At 54.6% G+C, this 21,008-nt stretch overlaps 3 protein-coding genes across 3 annotated transcripts; all 3 read right to left on the reverse strand.

The window, feature by feature from the left end:
• Nucleotides 1-235: 235 nt before the first annotated feature.
• REXO2 (RNA exonuclease 2) lies at nucleotides 236-4,470 on the reverse strand. The gene is made up of 7 exons (XM_066334887.1): nucleotides 4,328-4,470; nucleotides 4,140-4,223; nucleotides 3,812-3,889; nucleotides 1,842-1,953; nucleotides 1,196-1,304; nucleotides 923-976; nucleotides 236-655 (listed from the first exon to the last, which is right to left on the reverse strand). The coding sequence occupies exons 1-7, from the start codon at nucleotides 4,457-4,459 to the stop codon at nucleotides 526-528; spliced, it is 699 nt and encodes a 232-aa protein (XP_066190984.1). The 5' UTR covers nucleotides 4,460-4,470; the 3' UTR covers nucleotides 236-525.
• Nucleotides 4,471-5,169: 699 nt separating this feature from the next.
• RBM7 (RNA binding motif protein 7) lies at nucleotides 5,170-7,337 on the reverse strand. Its single transcript, XM_066334886.1, has 5 exons — nucleotides 7,161-7,337; nucleotides 6,831-6,993; nucleotides 6,212-6,311; nucleotides 5,955-6,021; nucleotides 5,170-5,697 (listed from the first exon to the last, which is right to left on the reverse strand). Exons 1-5 carry the CDS (start codon nucleotides 7,254-7,256, stop codon nucleotides 5,305-5,307), a joined length of 819 nt encoding a protein of 272 aa, XP_066190983.1. The 5' UTR covers nucleotides 7,257-7,337; the 3' UTR covers nucleotides 5,170-5,304.
• A 1,918-nt stretch (nucleotides 7,338-9,255) lies between these two features.
• Nucleotides 9,256-12,421, reverse strand: NNMT (nicotinamide N-methyltransferase). The gene is given in 7 exon segments (XM_066334649.1): nucleotides 9,256-9,347; nucleotides 9,350-9,609; nucleotides 9,748-9,880; nucleotides 9,883-9,915; nucleotides 9,918-9,996; nucleotides 10,637-10,882; nucleotides 12,377-12,421. Coding segments are annotated over 7 exon segments (888 nt in total).
• Between the last annotated feature and the right edge of the window lie 8,587 nt (nucleotides 12,422-21,008).

Genomic DNA, 21,008 nt, shown 5'->3' on the forward strand with positions numbered 1-21,008 from the left:
CCAGGGTTGGCAGAGCAGGTGCTCCAACAATCAGCGGGATTGAGAAGCCCTGGATGGCCATTATTATTAATGCCCATAATAAAAACATGCCTGGGAGCTGCACACCCCGCGCTCCATTACACCCTCTGCTTTATGGGCCGGCAGCTCCCGCTCCAGGACAGCCCAGGGGAGCCCAGGAACAGCAGTTCACCTAGCAGCGTGGGGAGCACCAAAGAAAGGCTGTCCAAAACCACCGTTTTTCAACTGACCTGTTTTATTGTGTCGTGAAAGACCGCACCTAAAACCAGGTGCAAGGAGTATCAAACAGCGTGTTTTAGAACATCCGAACCCGGGCGCTGCTGAGGCCCAGCGTGCCAACTCCCCGCTCAAACTGAAAAGCAGCAGCAACTCAGGCTTCTGTCTGCATTGAACAGCTGGTAAGAAACAAGGTAACCCAGGGTGCAGCTTCCCAAGAGACTGGCAAACAAAAAAGAACCAGGAGACGCATCTAGTGTGTGCTACGGGCTGGTGTGGCGGGAAGGGAAATCAGCTGGCAGCTTTATCACTTTCCCCATTCTCAATCAGTTTCCTTTTCTTCTCATCCGTTTTCCTCTTGAAGATGTGGTCTCTGTAGAACTGGAGTTCTTTGATGCTTTCCCTGATGTCATCAAGTGCTCTGAAAGAGAATTAAGGAGGGTTTCAAAGCACCTGGGTACGTCTACAGTTATGTCCAGGTCCTAATGCTGCTGAAAACTTCCAGGCCTTTCCCTACATTATCTTCACTTTGGACAGGAGAATACAAACATCTGACAGGATGCAGAAGCACACCTGCATCGGACACCAGATGCTGGAATTCTCAGGGAGCCCCGTGTCCTGCTCAGGAAGAGCAGAGTTCTCTGCAGGACAAGCTCTGCTCTGTCAGAGACACAGGCACAAAGCTCACCTGTGAGAAGCAGCCTTCTTTGGTGCAAACTCGTATTCCTCTGGATACCAGCGCCTGTGAGCAGAAAAATTGCCACTTAAAAAAAAACCAAACTGGGATTCCAAACCATGTCTGGCGGCTGCTGCAGGTTTGTTACACTTGGTGAAGGTGTCACAGACACCCAGAGAAGCCACAGCCCTGCAGAGTCCCCCTGCTGTGATCTGCAGAGCCCCAGCACCACAAATAGGCGTCGTGGGGGTATCTTTCAAACCACTTAATTGGGGGAACATTTACCTGCAAAGTTCCTTGACAGTGCTCACGTCAATGATCCTGTAATGAAGGTGCCTCATGAACTGCGGCATGTATTTGTCAAGGAATTTCTTATCTGCATGAACAGAGTTACCTACAAAGACACAAACAAGATGTTTCTTCAAAGACGCTACAGAGCAACATGGAAACGAGCAGCAGGTGGAGCGAGCTGGGAGAGATCACAGGGGAAGAAAAGCTACTCACAAGCAGCTCATTTATCCCTTTTCCTAGCAAATATGATTGTAAAGGTTTGTCAGATTTTCATTGCAGGATCACACGGGGTTTAATACTAATACCTCTAGTAATTCCTCAGTTACTACGCCCACAATTTGTGTCACAGAGATAAATATCAAAGAGTCATGCCAACATCGGGTTTTTCGCCAAGCGAAAGTGGCCATTGGTATGAATTTCACTCAGCACCTGTCCCAAGATCATATACGAAATTCTGAAAGCAGTTCTGGGTAACAGGACACCTGGAAAATCCTTATCTGGCCTTTGGATGGATACCCAGGGAGGAAAAGACACAGCACAGAACAGGAACACATCCCTGCTGTATGTGCCAGTGGGTGCTCACATCCCACTGGGAGTGAGGACAGATGATGTGCTGCAGTTAAGAAAGAAGAAGCTTCACCTGCGAGAGGACAGAGCCCCGGGGGTGTCTGCTGCCGCACGAAGGACAGGAACTCGTACTCGGCCTGCTGCAGCGAGATTTTACTCTCCTTCACAGCCTTAGTCAGGCCAGACTGCAAAAAAGAGCCAAGTCATAAATCAGAAACATCCTGTCACAGACACTGCCAGGAATGCTCCAGTTCTCAAGTAAATGTTTAACTCTGCAGTGAAAGGGCAACCCTTCGAGTGCTGTTTGTTCCCTGGGTACCTCCTGAACTCTGTGTCTCAGTTCTCTGGGGCACCCCCAGCCTTTACTCTCCCCAGGGATCTCCTGTTTGGGAAGGAAAACCAAGGCAGGTAAATAGCCCTGACAGCACTGACATTCCTTTGGGGTTTGGGGCTTTTTCTTTCCCTTTTTTTGATTTCTTTGCTCAGAGTTCTTTTCAGTTACCAAAACATGAGGTGTTGTTCATCCACCTGCACATCCTTGAGCCAGGAGAGCGCTGTATCCCTTTATATCCCTGTTTCAGGAGAGGCACTCACCTCCCCAGCAGGGAGCAGCAGGTACCAGTGAACACAAATAAACAGGATCCTGCCTTCAGGGTTTATCAAGATTCCTATAAATCAAGAAAGTTCCTCCCTTCTTTTTTTTTTTCAATAGCTAAATGTCAAATCCTCTCCAAGTGTTCTCAGTGATTTATTTCCATCTGGCTACGCTATATATTTCCACGACTGTGCAGCAAAAATCTACTTGACAGATCCAAGTGGTGGTTAAAAAATTCATTATGTGGCAGCATTTTCATCTATATTCTAATTGCTTCTCTTCTCTTAGTCAATTAAAAATAAGTAGCTCCTCAGGAGCAGCAAGGACGCATGCTACCATCTCCAATGCACTCCCGAGCTGAAGCTGAGCTGGAATCCTTGACTGGAGCAGGGAAAAGCACCCATCACAGTAAATTAATATTCATTTCCCAAACTCTTGCTAATTCTTCCCAGGGAGAGCAAGATGCCGAAGGGGGAGGAGGGGGGGTTATGGATGTCTTAAAACTTCAGCCCTTAATTGAAAACTAACTTGAATTTCAATTCATCATCAGGGACTGGAAAATCCATTTGCTCTCTTGCTTCTGGCAAGGAGGAACCTTTCTTTGGTGGCCTAAAGAACTAAAAATAATCTCTTGCTGCAAAAGTGAAGCTTTCAGTGAAAAAATCCACAAGGCTCACAGCGCTGAGGGGGCAGGCAAAAGCCCGGTGTTTACAGGCCTGCTTAATGCCACATGCACCAGAGTCCACAGGAAAAAATCTGCATTTGACTGGCTCTGGACTGTTCTGCACCAATCCTGTTCTTACTCAGGCATTCTCATCTTCCCCTTCCCCACTGGAACTACTTGGAATTATTTTATGCAAGACTTCAGCAGGAGGAGCTCAGAGGAGCCCACCCAACTCAGCCTACACCAGGGCTGCCACAGAGGCAGGAGGTGACCAGCAGCTCCGTGAGAGGACCAAGGAACCAAACCCCAATTCCCAGCTTCACACCGGGAGAAAGGAAGCTGAGCCCCTGCCCTGGGAGATGTGAGCCAGTGGCACATCCCTGAGCGACACATCCCTGAGCGACACATCCCGTTCTGGCCCCTGCCTCCTCCCAGGGAGCCTCACTGCTGTGCTGATGCTTCCCACTCCCAAACCAGCAAGCAGCTTCCAGCACTATTCCAACTTATCAGAAACCGGGCTGCAAACCACAGGCTGCTTCAGGCAAGCTGGGGGCTGAAGATCCCCGAGTGCAGTCTGAACTGTGCACAGATGACTCGTGAGACCTTGGGAAAAACATTCCACAGAGGCTCCTCAATACAAAATAAGCCAGATAGTGTCTCGTGTCTTTCAGCCCGTCTGTGTGACTGCAGACTGCTCGGCACAGGGGCTCGGGCGGCCGTGCTGCAGCTGCTCACTCCGGATCACGAGTCATTCTCCCGCGGCCGAGGCCCAGGAGCGTTTTACCTTCCCGTGATGCTCCTTGCACCACTCGGACATGCTCTCCAGCAGCTCGTCGGGCTGGTTGATAATCAGATTCGGGCCCTGTCGGGGAAAGGAAAATATCAAGGTAATGGGGGAAAAAAAAGAAAAAGTTTAGAAGCACGCAGAAGTTCAGTCGCAAGCACAAGCAGACCCCGGGGCGGTTTCAGCCCGGGGACACCGAGAGCGCGGTGACGCAGGGCCCCGCGCTCCGCGGCCGCCCGCACGCTCCCGGTGCGGAGCAGCGGATCCCGGCGCCGGGGATCGCCCGGCGTCACTCCGGGCCGCCATCCCCTGGAGGGGTCCCGCTCACCTCGGCCAGCACGTTGAGGTCGCAGTCGGTGATCAGACACGCCATCTCCAGGATCTGGTCCTTCTCCACGTCCAGGCCCGTCATCTGCCAGGGGCGAGCGGCAGCGTCAGCGCGCCCGGGGATCCGCGCTCCCCGTCCCGTCCGCTCCTTCCCCGCGCCCCCCGCCGCCCCGCCCCGCCGCCCCGCACCTCCAGGTCCACCCAGACCATGCGCTGCCCCATGTCGCCGCCGGCCATGGCCGCCGCCCTCCGCCGGCCCCGCCACAGCCGCCCGGCGCAGATCCGCAGGCGGCCCAGGCCGGCGCGGCCGCCGCCCAGCATCGCCGCCGCACTACAGCTCCCGGCAGCCCCCGCGCCGCCGCCCGCGCTCCACAGGGGCGCACGTGCCGCAAGGGCTACTGGGAGTTGTGGTCTGCGGTAGCGCGGAGCGCTCCTCCCGTCACCGGTCTCACGGAGCAGCTCCGCTGCCACCGCCTCAAACACGGAGGTTCACCCAGGGAGTTTTCCCCAGGGAGACTTTTAATGTTCTCCAAGACAATACCGTAATATTTTAAATGGACAACGGGGAATGGTTTTAAATAGAAAGAGAGTAGGTTTGGATGACATATTAGGAAAAAATTCTTTACTGTGAGAGTGCTTAGGCACTGTAACAGGTTACCCATGGAGATTGTGGATGCTCCACCACTGGAAACGTTCAAGACCAGGTTGGATGGGGCTCTGAGCAGCCTGGTTAGTGGAAGGTGTCCCTGCCTCTGGCAGGGGATTGAGACCATTGTGTGATTCTATGACTGTATAAAAAAACAACATGAGGAATGTTGGAGATGCCAGGCAGCATCTGTCCCACCTCAGTTCTGCTTAAAACCCTAGACCCTTCCATCTGACACAGATGTTCCTTTCTCCTAAAAAAATGCTTACAGCACTTCTCTGTGACACATGGACAGTGAGGGTTTCACCAAAACTTCACCATGGCTTTTTTAACCCTGTGAAAACCCCTGAAGTGTGAGTAAACACATTTAATACTGAGACCAGAGTCTGGCAGGACTGCACTGCTGATATTTTTACAAACACTAAAAGGTGACTTCAATAATGGCGGTTTTTTGGGGGGTGGGGTTTTATACATGTACTCTGTGAGAAACAGGTCACATTTGCTTTGCCCTCAAAGTCCATCAATGCCGTGCCGAGTGCCACTTGGCCTCTCTGTAGCTCTCCCTGCGGTACTCGTAGCTCCAGCTGTCGCGGTGCCTGTCGTAGTGCTCCTCGCGGCCGCCCCGGTAGTGGTGCTCGGCCTCGTGGCCCCTCTCGTCGAAGCCGTAGTCGTCGCGCTTGCCCCGGCCGTAGTCGGGCCCGGGCTCCCCGAAGCGGTCCCGGCCGAAGTGGCGGCTGTCCGGGGAGTAGGGGTGGGCGCCCAGCCGGCCCTTGCGCGGCGCCGGCCCCTCGGGGCGCCGCGGGCCCGGGGAGCCCGGCAGGGCGTGGAAGGAGTGCGGGTAGCCAGGAGGGGCAAAGCCGGGCTGCTCGTACTTCCCCCCAAAGTGGGGCTGCTGCCGAGCCGCGCTGTTCAGCTGGAAGGGAAAGAGGGAAATGGATGCTCAGTCTGGTACGCTCACTGCCCGCTGGAGTGCTTGACCCAAACCCTGCAGTGGCCTCTAACACACTGCAAACAGCAGAAGGGAACAGAACCATTACTCCTGGACTCCCACAGCCCAGAGCCCTCCCAGCTGGCCCTCTCTGTACCAGGAGCTTCAAATCTTCAGCAATTGTCATTTCAGCACTCCAAAAGTGTATTTCACAACCTGTGCCTGTGAGTGTGTGCACGTACCACTGCTTGTCTCTGCAGGCTGGACGAGAACCCCGGTGAGCCCATGCCATCTGGAACTCTCTCATACCTGCAGGGAAAACAGATCAGGAGTTTCAGCCTTGAACACACAACTGCTGCAGTCCAAGGGGCATCTGCATTGCACTGGTGCTCCCTCTGCAGCAAAGAAACACCAAATTGCACTTCGAAGTAGCCAGCAGTACAGTGAACCATGCAATGTCTACGTCCATTCCACACTCCTGTGCTGGTGAGACTCGTACCTGCTGCAGCTGGATGCTGGATGAGGCGTCCCAGGAAGGTTGGTGCCAGCAGCTCCAAGGGAACAGGATGGATTGCTATCCTGGGCTGCATGACTGCTCCCTGGGGAAGAGACAAATATTTCAGGAGACCCACAAAAACTACTTAAGCAGCTTGGGTGTGAAGTGAACTTGCAGAAAATCAACACGTTTTGAATTGGCTCTCAAGTTTTGCCAGTGATCTCCAGAAGCACGTGGTCCAGTTACCAAAATAAGGCACTGCAACTGTCTTAACTGCCACCAGAAAGGCCAGAGATACTGTAGCAAATGTGCATCATTTATCAGATGCGATTTTTAATGCTCATGTGATAATTTAGAACAGATCTTGGACGTGCTGCAGGAATAACCAGTAAAAACCCAAAGGGAAGGCTCATCCAAGGGGTTACAGTGGCCATGAGGGACAGAAGGTCCCTGGTGGAAGCACCAGGAGAGGAGGCTGTGAGGGGAACAGAGCTAGCACAGGAGGGACCCCTTGGTGAGAGGCTCCTGCAATTCACGCGATTAACTATGACTCTGTGACAGTTAGGACAGCTGACAGTAGTTCACTTTCTCTCTAGAAAACGGGTTAAGGTCCCTCCGGTACCTGATCGGAACTGGATGCGCATGGGCCGCCCGTACAGCTTGATCCCGTTGAGCAGCTGCAGCCCGTACGGCACGGACTCCTCGTGCTTGAAATTCACGAAGGCGAACTGCTTGGGCCGTCCATCCCGGTCCTTCGGGATCTTCACGGTGATCACGGGGCCCGCCTGGCACGGGGGGAAAGGCGTTAATCAAACGGGGAGAGAGCGGCCGCCGAGCACGTGCGCCCCGCCGAAGCCTGTCCCGCGGCGGCCGCCGTAGCCCCGCCGGCCATGGCGGCCGCGGCCCCCCGCCGCGCCCTCCCCCGGTACGCAGCGCGGACGCCGGGCGGTACCTGGTGGAAGAGCTCGAAGATGAGCTCCTCGGTGACCTTGGGGTCCAGGTTCCCCACGAACAGGGTCCGGTTCGCCTCGGCGGCCGCTGCCCCCATGGCCGCGCCGAGATCTGTGCGCGCTCCCAGCGGCTGCGGCCCCGGCCCGCGCGGCGCCTGGCGTGACGTCACCGGGGCCGATGCGCGCCCGCAGCGCCCGCCCCTTCCGGTGGGACCGGGAAACGGGAAACGGGAAACGGGACCGGGGAGACGGGAACAGGGAGACGGGACTGGGGAAAGGGGAACGGGGAAAGGGGAACGGGGAGACGGGACCGGGGAGATGGGACTGGGGAGATGGAAACGGGGAGACGGGAACGGGGAGACGGGAACGGGGAGACGGGAACGGGGAAACGGGAACGGGGAGATGGGACCGGGGAAACGAACGGGAGCGGGGATGGAGCCATGCGTGGGAACGTGGACAGCACCGGGGCCCCGTCAGCACCGGCTGGGCGGCAGCTGCGGGCGCGGAGTCTGGGCAGGACGGGCCCACGTCTCCCGGGGCACACGGGACCTGCGGCTTCGCGGGCCCAGGAATGCAGTGATGACCTGTAATTAAGCAGTGACTGGCAATAAAGCTCGTTTGCCGTAGGGGGGTGGTTGATACATCACGTGCAGCAGTCCCACTGTGGCGGCAGCGCCCAGGTCCTGCCGCTTGGCCGCCGGTGCCGGGGGTTCCCCGTTCCCCGTTTCTCCCACCCTCTCGGGAAACTGATGGGAAACTGAAGGGGTCTGAGCGAGGCGGCTGAGAACCGGCGTGCAGGTTCCAAACCCCAGACGGGTTATTTGGGAGCAGGGCACCCACGGGGGCTCTGCGTTCCCGAGGCTGTGGGGGAACACGCGGTCCTCCCCGGGGGCTCCAGGCTGGATCCGGTGGCTGATCCCGGCGGAGTGGGTGCGCTGTGCCCGCACCAGCCTTCCCAGCGATTGCACTTCTCCAAGGACTTTGGGAAGCATCCTTGGCTCTCCCCAGCCGCTGCAATCCCCTGGGTATCCCAGAAGATGCTGGATGTAAAACGGGTGTTCTCCATCTGGAAAACCTTTGAAAGGGGCAGTTGAGCCTTCATTTTTCATTAGATCCCCACGCGTCGCAGCAGATCCGATTTCCTTGTTAATTGGGTGCTGTTCATTTTCTCCACTTCATTACTTGCCGCCGCACCTAGAATTTATATCCATTTGGTTTAATCGCGTTCGCCTGGTTAAATTCCAAACAGTCACTCGTTCCGAAAGGGAATTAATACCTCGCTTTGCCAGGACTTTTGCTTTGCCTTGATTTCCCTGGAGCCTCATTTACTTGCCTCTGCCCGTTTTCCCTCCCCGGCTCCCCTCGGGGCTGGCTGGGAGCGGGTGGTGCCCGTGCCATCGTGGCTGCTTCCCCGTGCGAGTGCCAGGCCCTGGCCAGAGGCCACGGCAGGAGCTGGAGGGCTCCGGCATTGCCTGGCACAGCCTCGACCAGCCCGAGCTGGAAAAGTACACGGGGAGAGAACAAGAACCACTTCAGGTGCTTCAGAGGTGCTCTTGGAGTTCTGTTGTGCTTGTTTGTGCCACCCTTTTGTGCCCTTTTTGCTCCTCAGAGGAGAAAAGTGGAAAACCAGAAACTTTTGCTTTGGGAAGAAAGCTGCCCTTTGGCTGCCTGTTTTTACTCTTAGTGCACAGGCACTTGGAAATACTGCTGAGATTTCAACCAATTCCACTCACTGGTTTCAGCTATAGAAGAGGCTTGGTGGTTTATTTATTTGGGGGGTTGGTTTGGGGAGTTTTATTGGCTTTTTTACATATTTATATAATTATACCCTTCATCCTTCCAGGTACTCCCCCTGTCCCTGGGCTGGGGGGAGCTGGTGGGGTTACCTCAAGCCTGGGTGCTGTGTATGCTGCACAAATCCCAGCTCACAGACACAGCTCAGGAGTTTATTTAGTGCCAGATAAAGGCCTGGGAGCCCCTGGGCTACACCAAGGTGGCTTTTTGAACCCAGACTCAGCACTGCTGCTCCCCCCAGAGCCCCACACTCCACCCTGGCAGAGGCATACCCCTGAAGTCCATGTGGTCATCGTCCACTACCTACGACTGCACCTCACTGATCTTCACCTCAAAGCTGGGTGGCACCACGGCCTCCTCCACCTCCTGTTTCTGCAGACAGAGGCAAGAGGAGGCTTGTTCAAGGGGTAGTAGGTGTCCCCGAGGGCAGTCACCGTGACCAGGTGCCCCTCAGGCTTCAGGAGGGTGCTGATGTTCCTCAGGCCACTGCAGAAGGTGGCCAGCTCCTTGCAGGCAGCCTCCCAGCACAACGTGGAGATGATGCAGTCAGCTGGCAGCCGGGACACGGGGCCCATGGGGTTGGCTTTCGTCACATCACACTTCAGAACCTGCTTCACCTTCTTCCTCCGTTTCTCCTGCTTCTCAGCCCACTGCTCCCTGGCAAGAAAATGCAAAAGTAAGTAGATGAAGGCTCATTCTGTGGATATTTAGTGTCTGTGCTTGTGGCCTCCTGGCACCACACATGGCTTGTGCCACCACCATGGTCAGTGACAGGCAGTAGGACACCAGCCTCACTTGTCCCCTTCCAGCTCACAGAAGTATTTCACCACTGGTTCCCAGTTGAAGGCTCCTGCTTTGTTCTTCAGCCACTTCTGTAGCTCCCAGCAGTTCCAGTCAGTGTAGTCCAAGGAGGTGATCTCCTGGAAATGCTACAGGCAGACAGGAGCTGGTAGATGGTGGGGCACAGCTGACATCTGTCAAGGTGTCACCTCTCAGCCCACGTGGTGCAGAGTGGGGGGCAAACCATCCCAGTGAGGATGGAAACTGCTCCAGGGCAGAAACATCCCAGAGTCCCTGAGTCTGAGTTCCCCCTAACCCAGAGATGTGACCCCGAATGCCACAGAGCCGTGGCACACAGCCCCATACCCCAGTGCCAGGGACAACCCCTGCACAGGGTCCAGAGCCTGTGACAGGGACAGTGCCAGCTCCTGGGGCAGAGGCACTGTCTCCTTACCCCCCGGCCCCAGTTGGGCTTGGTGGTGTTCTCAGACACCGTGGCCCAGCTCCAGCTGCGATTCCCTGTGCACACGTGCAGGCAGAGGGGTGTCCTTAGCAAAGCAGCTGAGTGTCTGTGTCTCGCACGGCTCGCTCCGTGCTGGGCAGCTCGGGAACGGTTTTCTGCCATCCCACACCTCTGGGCGCCTCAGGACCGCTCGTACAGGAGAACGTTTTATGCAGGATCCTCAAGTTTTGCAGCATAAACGCGTTTTCCCCTTCCCGGCTGCTGCTCATGCTGTAAAATTCTTCCAAATACTCCTGAGGGCCAAAATTGTGCTGGTAAAACTCTGCCTCCGTGGAGATCGCTGGCGCTTCCATCCCGCCGGCGGCAGCTCCGCTCCTCGCCCTTTGGGTGTCGCGCAGCCCGGTGACAGCTCCAGCTCGCGTGTCCCCTCTGTGTCCCCACGCTCCAGCTGGACACCTTCTGCAGCACGGCGCGGGCGTGCTCTGCAATTCCCTGCCAACCCTCCTTTTGGGATAGAAATTCGCCGGCAGCCCCCGGCCCGCCGTCCGGAGGGGACACGGCGGTGACACGGAGGGGACACGGCGGTGACAGCGCCTTCGCCTTCTCCGCCACGGAGAGGCAGCAGAGCCCCGCGCTTCTGGCGCTGGCGGCTCCCCGCAGCAGCTCGTCCTCCTCCCACTCGCCCAGCTGGAGCCGAAATGATCAAACAGTTTTAGGCTCATTACCGACTCCGAATCTATATAATTGGCCTGTGCTTTTTTGAGGATCCGTCGTTAGAAGTGAGAGCAGAGGAGCTGCCGCATCATCGTGGCACTAATAAGTGCGAGTGTAGATCCAAGGCGCATTTGCTTTACAAACCCCCTCACTGAGGCAGACCTGCCACTGCCAAACCCTCTGCTGAGCTTGTGAGGCGTGAAAAGGACGTCAGCTAGAAAGATGAACATGATAAAGAGGTTTTCTTCTGACAGCAAAGCCAACAATCAGTGCTCCCTGCTACTGCGGTGCTGGGACATGGGGCCCTGCAAGAGCCTTGATGGCCAAGCAAACTGACCCGGGGGCGTTTGCCAGTGCAGTGCTTAGCTTTCAGTCCTTAAAGGCTGATTGTGTTCACTGAATGACATGATCTGGGGATCAAAGCACAAACTGTGCACAAACAGAGGCAGAGGTCTCTGAGCAGGAGTGGCAGATCATCTCAGAGCTGGTGAGATTATTGCCTTCACTGCCAGCCTGGCACTGCCTGGTCCTGGGAGTCACAGAATCATGGAATGTCCTGGGACTGGGCTGCCATGGGCAGGGACACCTTCCACCAGACCAGGCTGCTCCAAGCCCCATCCAGCCTGGCCTTGGATGCTTCTAGGGACGGGTCAGCCACAGCCTCTCTGGGGAACCTGTGGCAGGACCTCAGCACCACACATTTCTCCCTAATGCTTTATCTAAACCTGTCCTGTCAGTCTGAAGCCTTTCTCCCTTGTCCTGTGACTCCAGGGTGTAAACAGTAAAAACCCTAAAGAGGCTCTTTCAGGCACTAAAAGGCCACGATTAGGTCAGCCCAAAGAGCCAGCCCCCAAGCTCATGGCAGCCCCAGAACGGCTCTGACGCTGTAGCTTCCCAGCTCCATGAGAGCTTGGCTCCAGGCGTCTGATTTCCATTTCCCCCGTACTCTTATTTCAATCAAAGTGTGTGATTAGGGCTGCGGAGCTCCATTGTCATCTCCACCTAAGTGCTGCTCTGATGGGTGGAAACAGCATCTCGATGTTTACAGTGAAGAATGCATGGCTCTGCTTTCCTGGATATTGCACAAAATGTGCCACTGCAGGGAGGGGAAATCACACGAAAAACCAGCAGCACCTGCGGAAGGCTGAGGAGGGAGGAGGGGAGTTCTCCCATCCTATGGGGGAGCACCTTGGCCTCGTCCCTTCACCTGTGCAGATGGGAGCTTATAAAGGGCAGAGGGAGCTGGGCAAGGGGTATTTTAGTCTTTACAGTGCCTCAAGGTGTTGCTGGTTAGACTCTGCATGGCTTCTGCATGGACTCGGCTCCTGTTGGTGTCCCAGAGGAGGTTTGGAAGCAGCTGGCTCATGCTGTGGTAAGGATGGACATCTTTTGAGGGCACCACGGGGTCCCTTTTCGCAGGGGTTGGTTGCAGATGGCTGGTTGTTTTGGTTGTTGCAGAAAACATACTGAGTTTTCCTCTGTATTTCTGTGGTCAGAAATATTGTGCGCCATGGTTCCTGACAGAGTCAGAGGAATCCACCCGCTGCTGTGCCCTTCCCTCTGCTCCTGCCCTCCCAGGGACAGGTGTTTGGCTGAGTTTTGCATGGGCATCGATGGGATTTTAGTTAAATGAGATGTAATTAACAACTGGCCGTGCTGCTGGGCCCCTGCCCCAGGTCTTGCTTCCCAGAGGCTCTGCCCACGGAGGGGAGCAGGAGCAGCCCAGTGCTGGGAACAAAAGGCGTCTCTTCTCCGCGTGGTGTACAGGATCCCAAACAAAAGGTTCCCGTGCTTCCCTGCACTCCTCTCCCTGCTTCTCACTCTCCTTTCTGTGCTCCCACTCTTCAGCAGGGATTTAAGCCGTTCTTTTCTCTGGGCTGCAACAAGAAAGTAGCAATTAACTGTTATAAGGCTGTTTTATAGTCCTGTGCAAACCCTTTCCATCCACTCCGCTTTAAATGGGTACATCTTTTATTCCCAGTTTTCGGGAGTGTAAAACTTTACAGCGTTTGCTGCAAACCTTCATACTTTGCTTTGCAGTTTATTGCTCCCTCTGCGGATATATCTCACTCATAAATATGGCTTCCAGCTCCCTGTACTTGACTAGGAGCTGCAGTGCCTCAGAGTGGTGCCATTAATGGGACGTTGCCTACATTTTGTGGTGTGATTCATCCCAAGCCTCTGTGTCTCCTCTACCTGAAGGTGCAGAGCTCTGTGGAAGAGCAGCAGGTCACTCAGCCAGGGCACTCCAGCACCATCTCTGTGGCTCTGGAGGTGTGGAAGGTGACTGTGGAGAGCTCAGTGTGAGCTGGGGTTCTGTGCCGGGGTAGCTTCGGGCACTGCCATTGTGGAGCAAAGGATGTCTTAGCTGCAGTGTTTCCTCTCCTATGGATTGTTTTTGTAAAAAACTTCCTTTTGCCATGATTAGCGTGTAGTCTCTCTGCTCTCCCTGTACTAAGAGGAACAAACAAAGAGGTTTGAATGTTGAGGTTCCTGTGGGTTTAGGTCTGACATGTATGTGTTGTTTCTGACCACCGTGTAGTTTTTATTTCCATGGGAACATTGAGGAGCTCTTTTACCTACTGCCCGTTTTTTGGAACACTTTGGAGGTGTGCTGTGCTCGACACAGGCTCAGGTGTCCATGGACGGAGCCAGGCAGGTTTGTGGGCACCAAGTGCCTTTGTCCTTCAGCAGAGCAGGGTTCTGTGTGCTGCTGGTCCTGCCGGGGCTCCGGGAAGAGGACAGAGCACTTGGCACCCCTGCGCTGGTGCTGGCCTGAGGGGAGGAGTGGGGCTCCTGCTGAAGACCCCAGCCAGCCGCCCTTACTCTGGGACTGTCATGACACAAAGCATTTGGAAAGGTGTGGGATATTAAGTGCAGCTTTCAGACCCCTTCGTCCTACATGGTAATTTCCTTGCATTACAGTGATGGCAGCTTCAAAACCGCCCTCCTCCCGTCCCCTTTTAACAAAACAGAAAAGCATTTAGGGCCGATTTGTTTGGAGTCCAGAATGCCAGCGATTATGGCAGCGCAGCGCATTTGGGGTAAATGGAGCGATACTGGTGTAAGAAAGACCTCTGCTGAAAGGGTGACACAGGGTGGGGGCTGCTGTTTATCCTGCCCTGCGTGTGCCCTGCCCCGTCGCCAAAAGCGGGGTGCTTTGTCTCGTCTCTTTGGGCATCCCACCGCTGCATTAAAGCTGCTTTGCCGGGGAAATATAAGATCTCTTTTAAAAAGCCTTGGCCGCCGCTGTCCGTGCCCGCAGGCCGGGAGCCCCCCTCGGCCCCCGGCTGCCGGAGGAGCTGAGCAGGGCGGGCACTCGCTGCCAGCGCCGCCTTGGTGGATGGTTTATGGGACCATTTGCCAGCGCCGGTACCTGCCGACGAGGCTCCAAATGTCAGAGCCAGGCGAGGGAACAGGTGGGCTCTCTACGTCTCTGGGGCCCCACTAATCCACAGGCAATAAATTAATGACAGGAAAAGGGACAAAGTCCTATTCTGGGTGCAGGTGACTGAGCAATTCCGTTCTGGCAGGCAGAGGGAGGGAGACCTGCCACTGTCAGGCTGCCTTTGATTGAGTTGTCTGAGCCAGCCTTAAAGGTAGCCCGTGCTGGAGACCAGCTTTGCTCCTCTTCAGGGCTCTGAAGGCAGTGGCGAGTCTTGCTTAAAATAATGAGCGCCTCTGCTAATTACCTGAGGCTGCCTCTTTGAACTGCGGGCTGTTGCTTACATCATCCCCATAAAGGAACCGAAGGTTTCATTCAATCCCAGAGAGACGAGAGATGTTCAGAGCTAATGACATCAGCCCCGTCAGGAAGGGGTGTAAACAGTTTGCACTGCCCTGGTCCTGGTGCCAGGAGTGGGGCAGGAGGAGATGCTGGTGGGAAGTGCGGTGTTCCTTGGCTTCTGTCCCCGTGCCTCCAGGAGGGAGAGCTGGCGCAGTGCAGGAGGGGAGTATGGCTGTGGGGTGCTTTGGTAGGGAACAGGGCCAAAAACAGTGGGGGAAAACAAGTACAGGAGTGGTACCGTATTAAACAAGCTGTACAACAAGCTGTAGTCCGCGGACATTGTTATCAGCACGGTTTCGGTTTTGTCTGTGCCGTCTTCACGGAATTCCCGAGGGACTGTGACCGGGGAGCGGGCAGCAGGGCTGCTGCGAGCCGTGGCGGCGGGAGCGCCGGGCTCTCGCTCGCCTCTAGGAAGCACTCTGACCTCAGGGAAACGCTGCTGCTCTCCCCGAAACGGGGAGGATCGCTCCGAGCAGAGCTGCCAGAGTGCGCAGCATGGTCAGGCTTGGCAAAGCGCGGGTTTTGGAGAGCCTTGGCTTGGGAGCGGACGAGAAGTGGGGTCGTGGCATCGGGGAGCTCAAGGGGCTCAAGCGAGGTCAAGGGACTCGACAGTTGTCTGTCAGCTCAAGGGCGAAGGTTCTGGGAAATGTCCCGTGGGAATGCTCCTGGAGCTGGGAGCTCATTCCCATGCGGGGGTTCCCCCAAAATGGGGACGAGGTTGAATGTCAGCCTTGGAGGATGTGGTCAGACACAGGAGCGTGGTGCCTGGAGGGGCTGGACCGTTCACAGCCGCTCTGGGCTCTGCTGACGAGTCTCCTCGCCCCGCAGAAGGGCGGCAGAGACGAGAGCAGGGAGCAGGCGGCTGCGCCCCGGCCCGAGCAGCCCGTGCAGATGGCGGGGAGATAAACGACACCATCTCCGTACTGTAGTGGCTCGGCCGTAATTCCTGAGAGACATTTATTGGAGGCTGCCTTCCCTTTTTCAGGGCTATGACTCCTCGGGCAGGGGGAATTGCGATGGGGAAGGTGGAAAGAGCAACCCGGTGTTACTGATGAGACCGGTGCCCAAACCCCCATCCATTCCTCTCCTCCAATTTTCTCCTCTGACAATTTATAGGTTGGTTTGATGCTTGAATAGCTGAGTCTCTCTAGTAATATGTATTCTCTGTAAGTATTCCCCGCTGTGGCATATCCTAAGAGAACTCCATCAAATAATTATCTTCCCTTTTATTTATTCACAGTCTTTTCACTCGATCTGCATCACGATAAAATATTCCAATGGCTTCCTCTTAGCACTGAGCCTTCCCCAGATTGTAAAGTGTATTTATGTACAGTATTAAATCCGCCCTGCGCTGCTCTTTATCTCGCTGCTCCGCCCGTTCCACGCTGCTGTTGTGCACTGGCCCTGGCCACCCCCTGCCCTGACTCGTGTCCCCGTGGCACGCACGGAGCCTGTGCCACCTGCCCGAAGCCCGGGGCAGGAGAGGTCCACAGGCGGCCAAGGACCCCGCTGCAGCTGGTGCTAAGGGATATGGAGAGGGGCAGCCCCACCAGGGAACCTTCCTGTCCTCCCCCGCCGCTGCCTCCAGCCGGGATGTCGCCGCCTGGCAGAGGCGGGCTGCCCGCCGGCAGCGGGAGGACGTGACTGCAGGGCAGCCGAGCGCAATCAGACACGGGAAGAAACCAATAACCTGCTCTGCCCCCTCCAGAGGTGCTGGAGGAGCGGCGCTGCTCTTCTCCGAGCGCTCCGTGCGTCTCCCTGTGGAGCCAGTGGCCTCTGGGGAAGGATGAGTCCCTACAAGGGGCTGCCAGCCAGGGACACCTTTTCCTGCAGAAAGAGGCTGTTTCAGGGGATGATGTGCAGAGTCTGAGCAGAGGTTTCCAATGCTGATGAGCACTTTGGAGCTGCAGCACAGCTCTGACTTGTGGCAAGGGACATCCTCTCTCCATGGGATAGCAGCTCCACGTTTGCAACTAGGATTGCTGCAGGTTTTGAAAGTAGTCCTTCCAACAGCAGTATATCCTCCTTGTCTTTCTGCGGGTTTCTATGTGCTGTACAGCAGCGTTATAGGGAATACTTGGTGCTCTACATCCCTCTTGCTGCTTTAAAAGGCACCATGAAGGACCAGTGGCCTCTCCACCCCAGATGTAAGGGAGGCATTTTGACATCTCTGCAGGTGTGGGTCATCCCAGGGTGTTCTGGACTGAAGGGGGTCTTGTGGTCACATTCACAGTCTGTAGCAGTGCCAGGGATTCTGTTAGGCCAGATGAGCTCTCCCTGCTCTGAGGGCTGAGCGAGTAAAAGCAAGTTTAACTGTGTTTTTAGGTTTGCTTAAGCTGCTCTGCCCACAGGAGCATTTCCTGGGAGCCACTAGGCAGTGGCAGCACCAGCAGTTTCTGCCATGCTGTGTCACCATGACGTGGGAACAGCAGTTATTTGGTTGGTCACAGAGAAATAGTGGTGACCATTCTCAACTGTGGCTTCTCCTCCCACCTTTGCCCACAGTCAGCTTAGCTGGCAGGCTGATGGGCTGGCAGGCTGATGGGCTGGGGAAAGGGATGTTTTCCAGAAGAGGGAGATGCCAGGGGATGGGGCCAGTCTTGGTGAGGATGATGACCAGGATGCTCCAACTCACTTGGCTCTGGTACCCCTTCAGAGTAGCATCCCCTACACTCCTGGAGAGCCAAGTTCCCCAGCAAGGGTTAACAGAGTGTATAAAATTGATTGCGATTTTAGTAATTCAGTATAATCACAGTCTACCAGCAGGTTGCTTTTCCAGCAGGAGGGTTTGGAATTATTTTCTGGAGTTTGCAATATAGAACTTAAATTAAGCCTCAGAAGTCAGAGGAGCTCTGCTGCATCTCTAATGTGGTGCTAAATTCTCAGCAGCACATTCCCTGTATTAAAGCCTTTGCTGGCAATTAGGTTCATTAACTATCACAATACCTTATTTATTACTCGGCATGCCATATGGTTTCCCAGCTAAAGAATGGCACCCGTTCTAGCACAGACCATTTGGCATCATAAAGATGTTAACAAATAATGTTATGGCTCTCAAGGGCAAAAGGGCTCGCCGGGCTGCAGGTCTGCACGGCAGGAGAGAATATGAAAACATTTTTCTTCTATGGCAAAATAAAGAATTCCTCGAGACAGAAGTATTCAAAGACTATCCCACTTGCATCACGCAAATGGGAGTTTTATACATGCCCATAATGGTTCTGTCAATATTTGCAGCAGGCAGCGTGCTCACTCATCTCCTTTCCTTCCCCTCACTCTCTCTGAGCACGGACAGTGTTGGAGCACCAACAGGAAGGACCCACCTCCAACTAACAGTGCTGCTTTTACGCCTCTTGACTTTTATTTCTTCTGATGGCACCGGCTCTTTGGTGCATGCAGCTCCTGGGGGCAGGATTAATCATCCAGCACCATCCTTTCCTAGTGTCCAAACCTCAGCACTGGGCACTGCAGTGTGCCAGGGAGGGTACAGCATCGATTGCTACTCTGCAGAAGAGACAGTGTCTATCTGTGTTTGTAGGGGGTGAAGCTTCCCCAGCAGAAACAGCTCGTTGGGGCCCCAATGACAGAACATGAAGTCAAGCGTTCTGACCCTGAAAAGGGGAAAATCCTGGCTGGAGTTAGTTTAGTGCTCTTGGGAGGAGATCAGGATCTGTTACAGCCCATGCTGTGAGTGCTACACTGGGTATGCCACGCTCAGTTCCTATTTTCAGCAGGATTAGGATTACGAGAGCCAGGGACATCATTTCAGGTCACAGGGACTTGGACTGTCTTCTCTTGGGTACTGTGTGGCCAACAAGGAAAAGGTACTTCTCCATTCCTGTTTTGTGAGTGGGTTCTCCTAGAATAAACATATCCAAAGGGTGATTTTGGCAAAGTGCAACTTAAATACTGAAAGCACAGATTAAACCAGACTTTGTGATCCTATTACAGTATCCCTTGACAACCTCTGAATTTCCAGAAATGGGCCAGAAAGATGAGTCTGAGGCACAAGTAGCACTGCTGCCAAATTTCCTAGGCAATGCTCACTTGGTGCCTAGGTGAGGTTGTTTCCTGGATCCTGCTCTTCATTGATTCCTGAGTCAGTTTTCTGATTTGCAGGAGGACAATTCTTCCAGCAAGTGAGCTGAGGAATGGCTCTGGGCTCCTGCACCTGGGCTCTGGTGGTCTGTGCACAGGTAGCCCAGGTAGCTGCAGTTGCACAGTGCCAGCTCCCTGGTTTGCTGCCAGCAATTGGATGGGTCAGAGTAGCCAGTGGTGAGGCTGGAGCAGCTCTTGGATAACTGCCGTGGTGATGATCACTTCAAAATGCTTTGGTGTACAGACCAACTGCTCTTTCTTTGGGCGGTGGTGGCAGTTAGGTGTTTGGCTGGCGCCAGGCTCAGCCTGTGTGCAGCAACTTCATTTTGTCCTGCTCTATCAGTGCCCACTCCAGAGCTGCCTGTGTCCTGCTGGAACTGCTCTTCCCAGGGAGAGATGTGACAAAAAGCTGTATTGCTGCAAAACTCCCAGGCTTTAATGCCAGCTGGGATTATTTCTCATCACCTCAGCTGAACTCTCAAGCAATGTGGATAAAGTATTCTACCTGCCAGTTCACACAGCATTGCTCCCCACTGGGGTTACAGCCATTTCTTGGGGAGCCCCTCTGTTTTGTGTTCTATGGCAGTGGATGGCACACAGTGCTGTAATATGGTCAGACCTGGTCTGGTCCTGAGGACAGCAGTGCTCCAAGGGAGGACAGGTGTGGCCAAAGATGAAACTGTGTCCCCCCAGTCACAGTAAATCCCCTTCCTGCTGCCCTCAGTGCCTCTCTACAGAATCTGCCAGCTCCTCTATCACCAGTACCTTTGAGTTTGCACTATTCCACATCCTCCTTTCAGCTAATTACCTTTCTCATGAGAGTCGTGATTTGGGTTTTTTTCCCCTTCAGGTCCCTTGAAGAGGCATTTCAAAATGTGCCCCCTCAAAAGGGGCTAGAGTGTCTCACTCCACCTCCCCAAGCAGTTTTGCTCCCTGCCTGCCCTGTCGGTCCCTCTGCACAGCTGCAAGGATCCTCGGCCATCTGGTGATGCTGTAGCCAGTTTTGTATGTAGCATGGTGATGCCAGTGCTCCAACACTGAGCCTTTCATGGGGAATTCTTTGTGAATGGAAAACTGTTTTTCAAAATGGCAGAGAGAAATGGAATTCTGGTCCATTTGTGGTGGAATTGGCATTTCCCAACCAAAGGGCACAGCACCTGAGGCAGCAGAAGCAGTGGAGGGAGAGGCACACCAGTGAGAAAGAATGGCCTGGGTTCCAAAGGGGAATTAACACCTGCAGAGGAGCTGGGGGGTGGTGGGAGCAGCTGCACCCCCAGTGACAGCCGTGTCACACACTCTGCTGCCTCCCCCTGTTTGCATCCCCGGCCACTGGCAGGGACACGTGGAGCCTCTGGCCCTGGGCAGATAGGTCTTATCCAGGAATGACTTTGCAGGAGTGTTTACTTTCATTCCTGGGAGGCTGATCGAGCTGTTCCAGCTAGGAATGTGCCCTGGCCGAAGGGGGACCCTGCCAAACTCCCTCCAGCATGAACACTGCAGGGTCCAAGGGCACTGGAGCCCTGGCCACACTCACCTCCTGCTCCCAGGGCTGACCCCAGCTCACGAATGTGAAGGCTGCTGTGTCCATGGGGCGTGTAGGGATGGATGTGTGTGCTGTGACCAGGCTGGAATACACCAATTCCTCATGACCTTTGGGAAGGATTCATCAATATCCACCCTGAAAGGGCAGATTGTGAGCTGCCTTGCTGCACCAATGTTATCTGATTTGGTCACTGAGGAATCTGTGACCAGATAAGATACCAGGGCTTTATTGTATCTTCTGGCAATTATTAAGAAAATAAAATCAGTTAATATCTAACCTTGAACCTAGACCAAAACATTTAGCCTTAGACTTCGTTCTGCCTCTTGTACATTCAGGAGTGGTACAGTTTAGAGGGCTGTTGGGAATGATGGAAGAGATGAACAGGAATTTAATCTGAGCCTAAAATACCATCATTATGCAGCTCAAGCATCTCAGAAATGAGGTCTGTGCCATGTGTGATGCAGCCACTCGATCTTTTTGTCCTGGTGCAAGAAAGGGAAGGAGGAGGAGGAGCCCCTTTGGCAGAAGTTTCCCCAGCTGTGAAGGCATTTTGTGTGAATATTTAATGCAGAGATATGTTAAGAGCAGGGAAAAGAGGAGGGAGAAACTCTTCCATGAGTGTGGGGTTTTGTTTGCCCTGTCAGAAGCAGTAACATGTTCTCTGTGCACACACA

This window comes from Sylvia atricapilla, chromosome 23 (assembly GCF_009819655.1).
Source record: "Sylvia atricapilla isolate bSylAtr1 chromosome 23, bSylAtr1.pri, whole genome shotgun sequence".
In the NCBI taxonomy this organism is placed as follows: domain Eukaryota; kingdom Metazoa; phylum Chordata; class Aves; order Passeriformes; family Sylviidae; genus Sylvia; species Sylvia atricapilla.